The sequence below is a fragment of the Gopherus evgoodei genome, chromosome 13 (genome assembly GCF_007399415.2).
Source record: "Gopherus evgoodei ecotype Sinaloan lineage chromosome 13, rGopEvg1_v1.p, whole genome shotgun sequence".
Lineage (NCBI taxonomy): Eukaryota > Metazoa > Chordata > Testudines > Testudinidae > Gopherus > Gopherus evgoodei.
In genome coordinates, this window is record NC_044334.1 from 11,017,936 (window position 1) to 11,025,074 (window position 7,139).

At 38.7% G+C, this 7,139-nt stretch overlaps 1 protein-coding gene across 2 annotated transcripts in view; it reads left to right on the forward strand.

Annotated features, from left to right (window-relative positions):
• Positions 1-2,352, forward strand: part of GLT1D1 (glycosyltransferase 1 domain containing 1) — a 90,813-nt gene extending 88,461 nt beyond the window's left edge. For both annotated transcript variants that reach the window (XM_030582866.1, XM_030582867.1), the window contains one exon: positions 49-2,352. In XM_030582866.1, the coding sequence (XP_030438726.1) occupies positions 49-195 (147 nt within the window). In that variant the 3' untranslated portion in view covers positions 196-2,352. The remainder of the gene's footprint in view (positions 1-48) is intronic.
• Positions 2,353-7,139: the final 4,787 nt, after the last annotated feature.

A 7,139-nucleotide genomic window follows, 5' to 3' on the forward strand; every position in this document is an offset into this window, starting at 1 on the left:
GATCAATAGAACTTCAAGTAACATTTATTGTTTTCTTTAACTTTTTAGGAGTTTGTCCAGCTCTCCAAAAGTCTGATGAATGACCCCACTTTGGAAAGAGAAATTGTGACAAAGGCAAAAGTGTATGTGAAGAAACACCACTCATGGGACTGTGAAAGAGAGGCCTATCAAAATCTTGTCCTGAGACTCCAGTGAATCATTGGGTATCAAATTGGAAACTGATCTTATTCTGTATCACTTTAATGGTGGCAGTGTAATCAGAGTATTTTAAAGAAAAAAATGCACATATTATGGACATATTGTTCCACTCGAGTTTGCCCAGTTTACAAACATACTGCATCAGACCAGTGGTCCATCCAATTTACCATCCTGTTTCCAGTGGTGAGCGGCACCAGTGAAATCAAGAATATGTTGATTTCTTAATACTATGGGATTATAGGGGCCTCAAAAGAGGGCAATTCCTTGTGCACAGCGGTGGATTTCATCCACAGTGAACTCATGCAAACTCAGGTACTGTGTTGTAGCCTGACAAAGCTAATTTAATTAATCTGAATTTATTCAGATATATATCAATGATAAACATAATGTTGTAAGAGTGGGTTGATCTCTATTTTGAATGATCAAACACATAAATACATTAAATGTTAGCCAGGTCTACATAATCTAAATTTTAAAGGGGGAAGATCATAAATTAATCACACAACTAGCACTTTTATCAGGAATGTAACTGGCTGGAGCTAATGAGAAATACAAACACTGATGCTTACTAGCATGAAAAATTGTACTCACTGTTTCCTGTTATTCTACTTTATTTATGAATTATTAGAAGACAGCAACTACCTCTTAAAAATTACCAAACTTTGGGGACCTCCCAAATGGCAAATGTTCTTACAAAAGATGGATGGAGGCTGTAATAAGGAACAATGATGTAATTTATATTTTTTATGTAATTTGGTACTTTTGTTATGAGTGACTTTCAGGAGTTGTTATTGTGAACTTAATGTAACAGGATATTGTATTTTAAGAAGACCTGCTAATGCCCACACGAAGCACAAACCAATCATTATTGACTGATCAGTGGTTAAAGTAATATCTTGGTTTTCCACAATCTGGTGTCAAGGAAGGCTGCTATTTCTAAAATGTGAAGTGTTTACAATTTTTAAACATCTGTTGTCGGAAAACTATAGTTGCTATATATGGGCCTGATCCAACCCCAACTGAAGCTAATGGGAACCTTTCCATTGACTTTAATGGGCTTTGCATCACCCGCTATTTATGTTAATGAATTTACTGTGCATGTTGGCTTTCCAATTGACTTCTTGGTTGTGTTGCAAATGTTTAGTCAGCAACCCTGAAGAAAAAAAGAGTAATTTTAGTATCCTTCATTCATTTCTGAGACCTTTTCTAATTTTCTATTGTAATATATTTGGAGTGGTTTGACTCAGTTGGTACTGTCCTCAATAGTATGGGACATTGCAAACAATGGAGGACAAAACTGGAGTGACTTCAAGGGTTATAATTGCAATGCTCGTTCTATATATGTTCTCTTGCTCTTATGGTTTTTGGTAAAAAACAGCCTGGCTCAAAGGGGAAGGATAATCATCTATTATAATACAAATGAAAGAAAGGGAGAAGTTGATAGCAATGCATATATATTAGAAGCTAGAAAGTATAGAAAATTAATAAGGGAAGCAAAAGGACATAAGGAGAAATCTGTGGGCAGTACAATCAAATACAAATAGGTTTTTTAAATTATATAACAAACAAAAGGAATCTTCACAGTCCTAGATATTGGTTCATTACTGTATGGCTATGGTAGACCAGTAAATAATACAGAAAAAGCCATATTTCTGTTCTGTATTTGAGGGAAAAAAGATGATGTGTTATATCATATGATGATAGATTTTTCCAATCACAGTAACTAAGGATGATGTTAAATGGTCGCTATCTAAAGTTAGACATGTTTTAGTCAGCAGGTCCAGATAACTTGCGTCTATGAGTTTTAAAAGAGCTAGCTAAGGTGCTCTGTGGACCAGTAATGTAGATTTCCAATAAGCCTTTGAACACTGGGGAATCTCCAGAGGACTGAAAGAAAGCTAAGTTGTGCCAATACTTTAAAAAGGCAAGTGAGATGGCCCAGCTATCTGTAGGCCTGGGAGCCTGACATTGATCCAAGGCAATAAATAAGAATTAAAGGAGGGTAATATAATGAATGGCAATCAATATGGGTTTATGGAAAATAAGTCTTGTCAAACTAACTTCATATCACTTTTTGATGAGTTTGGTTAATAAAAGTAATAGTGTTGATGTAATATTCCTCTATAAGGTATTTGACTTGGTATCACACATCATCCGGATTAATAAACTAGAATGATGTAAAATCAACATGGCATACATTAATTGATTTAAAAGTGGTTAAAATGATAGGTCTCAACATTTAATTGAAAACTGGAAATGATCACTGAGCAGCTATGAGGGTCCACAAGGATCAGTTTTTGGCCCAAAGCAAACATTTTTAATCAATGACTTGGAAACAAATGTACAATAATTACTGATAAAGTTTTCAGATGACACAAAGATTGGGTGAGTGGTAAATAATTAAGAGGACAGATGACTGATAGAGAACAGCATGGATTGCTTGGTAAACTGAGCACAGGCAAACAATATGCATTTCAATATGGCTAAGTATAAGGCCACACAAAGAATACAAAGGCGCAAAGAATGTAGGCCATCCTAAAAGGCTGGCCAACTCGATTCTAGGAAGCAGTGCCACTGAAAAAGACATGGGCATCATGGTAGATAATTAGCTGAACATGAGTTCCCAGTGTGGCCAAAGGGCTAATGTGATCCTTGGATGTATGAATGGGAATTCTTGAGTAAGAGTAGAAAGTAATAGTAATGCTACCTCTGTATTTGGCACTGGTGCAACTGCTGCTGAAATACTGAGTCCCCTGTTCAAGAAGGATGTTGATAAATTAGAGAGGGTTCAGAGAAGATCCATGAGAATGAGTCAAGGATTGAAAAAAAAATGTTCCTTATAGTGAAAGACTTAAGCCAAATAGACTCAGCTCCTTATCAAAGACAAGGTTTAGGGGGTGACTTAATAGTCTATAAGTACTTATATGTGGAACAGAAATTTCATGAGCACTCTTCAGTTTGCCAGAAAAAGGTATAACAAGATCCACTGGCTGTAGGTTGGAGTTAGACCAATTCAGACAGGAAATAAGATGCAAATTGTTAATAGTAAGAATAATTCCTCATTGTAACAACTTTGGAACCTCCATTGTGGTGGATTTGCCATTAGTGGCAGTTTTAAAATTCAGACTGGATGGTTTTCCAAAAGAGATATAGTTTAACCAGGGTTATTGAACCTGAAGCAGGAACTAATACAGGGAAGTCCTATGGTCTGGAGGAATTCAGACTAGATGATCACAATGGTCCCATGAAATCAATGATATAAATCTCTCTCTGGGGGCAGTCTGCCACCATGTAGATGCTGAGAAATAATTATATCAGCATGAGTTCCTAGTTTAATGGCACCAGCCACCACATATTGATTAACAGATTTTAAACCTGCAAATGAATCTTGACCTATCAGTTACTCCTGGCCACTCTTATTTCAAGCTGTAGGCCCAACATTGCTGTGGGCTGCGCCATTGCCCATCATTGGTGATGTACCTCTGCAGGCCACGGTCTCTTTTAGCCAGTCCCCCACTTCTTCCATGGGAAGTTAACTCCTGAAGGAGGAATTTAAGAGGAGAGGAAACTTTTCCAGGGAACCACAAGGGGGTATATGCTCAGGTGGTGCAAATGGACATAGTTCCACTGACTGCCAGTCTCCCAGAACCAGCTCTCACAGGACTTTCCTGTCCGTATCTCGATCTTCCACCTGCACTACTGTGACCTGTTTTCCGCTCCTTCCTACAACACACGTCTTTTGACAAATACGCAGAATCATGGTCATTAAAACAAAAAGCGGCCGGAGTTCAGCTCCACCGCCAAGTACTGAGTTAATGGGGTAACGATTAGAAAACTTGTTTTAAATGTATTGCATTTAATTGCCAAATATCAAGCAACTTTACACCTTGACAAATTGTACCTGAATATGCCATTTGCAGTACTTCCAGCAAAAAATGTGTTCAAGTAAGAAATTCTGTTACAGCCACAAAATGTAATTAACAGGCAATTTTTCAAGCAGTATTTAATTTATACATATGAAAAAAGCATCCAGGAGACAGAGCAATACACTCATTTACATGTGATAACTGTGCAGAAAGAATGAAAACAAACAACCCTCCTGAAATATATATATTAAAAACTAACCCAAGTTGTACTGACAACAGCAGATTGGCCTATTTTATACAATCATCCAGTGACACTGTTCAGTGATCATTGGCATTCAGTTTAGATGCCATTCATCACCTAACTTTTCTTGGGAGCAGTAAGACCATGTCTAGCTAAGATTAGGAAGCTAAGGGCTACAGTATTTGCAAGGGGCTATTTTTCAGTCACAAAAATGTGTATTTATACACCCAACTCCATATATGTTTTGCACTTTATCCAGCCTTTTATCCAAGGATTACAAATACTCATTAAGCCTCATAATCCCCCGGTGAGGTAAATAGTAGACCCATTTGACAGATGGATAAACTAAGGCACAATAGACTTTTCATGCAACCTTAATTAATTTTAAAACAGCCAAGCTCATTTTATATTCAACATCAATCATTTTTGACCGAAGGCCTTCTTTCCTTCTACTCCCATCCTTATGATAGACTCTTAGTGTCCTCTTTCCAGAGCCATTTCCTTTACCCTGTGAAGTCCTGCAACTGAGGCCAGCCTTAATTTAACAACAGCTATGGCTCCAAAATGATTTGCTCCAATTCCTGTCCCAGGAAGACGCACACTGAGTATTATCCCTGTGGCTGGTACTGTATTTCAGGACCTCAACATGTACAGTTAATTAATCCAATTAGGTACACCCCAGGAGGCACTATGACTCATACACAATTCTTTCCCTGCTCCCTTGCTCCCAGGGGTTAGTCATTTACTTTTGGCCTATACCAGTAATCAATTACTACTCTACTCTACCGCCCAACATTGGCTCAGATACTTTGGCCAGTACATGGAGGAAGTAAATCTAATCCTCTACTTATTCTCAACTCCTATTCTGGGGAGGGAGTAAGCAGGTGAGTAGCCCCACTTAGCCCTGTGTATAAAGTCCCAGTAGCCTGCATAAGGGTGCAAAGCATGGGCACACAGGCCAAGTCAGAATTTAGCTCTTTGTGGCTGGCCCCTAATTCTAGCATTCACAATCTGAATACCCAGAGTTTGGAGTAGTTAGATCTTACTCAGAATTTGAATTGTGCAGTCTCGGCACCATCTAATAGTTCTAGCAGCTTCAGCACCAGAATATGAAATGGTTCTTAAAACACCAATATCACCCTGATAGAACTGGGGAAATTCTTTACAAACAGCTCCTTAAGGGTTTCAAGAGAGCAAAAGTCGAGCTTTCCTGTTCAGATATGGCTCATTATGGTAATGTGCAAGGAGTTAAAAGCCAAACAAAATAAAATGGTCTCTCCCAAGGAACCGGAGTATTAAAAAGGTTGTGAGGAACCGCAGCACTTTCTGTAAGTGTTTTAATACACGAGGGCTCTTTGGAGAGACAGGCTTCAACTATAATTGATGTCTCATGGCACTTAGAGAGTTAACATTTTAAATTTGGCCTTCCGAAGTGGCAAAAGTTAACAATTCTACTGAGCAGTTGTCAGTTTATCAGAGATGCCAAATGTCTGTAAGACTCGTACATGTTAAATCTGACATTTTGCAGTAGGCTGGATGGCTCAGTGGATTAATCACAGCCCTTTGGGATGCCACTTTCAATCCAAAATTGACCAGAGTGATTTAAAGTCTTAATGGATGGCTCAGAGCTACCAAATTAGCCAAAGGTAGTTACTTTCTGATCTCAAGGAGACAAGCTCTTTTCTCTTGCTATTAAGCTAGTTCAAACATCAGAGCTTGAAAAAAAATAACCAAAGGAAGATGTTAAACTCTATTTTAAAGACTTAAAAGCTCTTAGTGCTGCTTCTTCAACTGTAATTTTCCATCAGCTTAACCTGAACATCAAGTGAACTAAAAAATGTTGCAATTAGACCCTTTCTGCTAGTTGAATGTGAAAATCTGAACAATCTTTACCCTTTTCCATGGCTTAATCTTACCTGATGCTTTCTTTTCTGTTGTGTAGTAGGGCTTGTAGCCTGTTCTGTCCCTTTCTCGCTCTCGTTTTAATCTTTTGGTCAAGAGCAGTTCTTCAAGAAAAGAAAGAAACATTTTTGTCAGAGGCTTGTCCGAAGGGTTGGTTGCTTCCATCTGGAAATCAATCATTTAATGGCTCAGTGGGAGCTGAGCATTTTTTTCATTAAGTTGTCCAGAGTAATTTCATCATCCTGGAATTTATTCCACTTTCGTCTTCTGCTCTGTCTGGTTGGTCCGAGTCTAGTTGCTTTAATATTGAAAGTTTAGACTCTAACCACGAGTGGATCTCTGTTGCCCATTGCATGAGGCTGCTTGCTGTATCGGTCTGAGGATGTATCCCAAGTATTCATAGTTACTGGAGGCAGATTGGGGGTGGGGGCAGAGATAGCTCAGTGGTTCAAGCATTGGCCTGCTAAATCCTTGAGGGGGCCATTTAGGGATCTGGGGCAAAAATCTGTCTGGGGATTGGTCCTGCTTTGAGCAGGGGGTTGGACTAGATGACCTCCTGAGGTCCCTTCAATCCTGATATTCTGTGCTTCTTCCCAGTATTGTCCAAAGTTAAGGCCCCAAGGCTGAAACCATGTAACTTCACATTAAAATGGGATGCTAACATATCTAGAGTTATGCAGGGGCTTAAACATTTGCAGAACTGGGGCCTAAAATTTTAAGGATGTTAATGCAAGAGATAATACATTCAAAGTTATCACTGCTTTTACTCCTGCTAAATGGCACCTTATAGCCCACAGTTATTTAAGTCAACAAGACCCAGGAGTAAGGTAACATTCAGTGTAAGGGTCTCACATTCTGGCCCACAATTTGTAATGGGGTTTAAAAGAAGCTTGCATTGGCTGAGCATCAGCTGTCATTTAACTCTTTAAGGA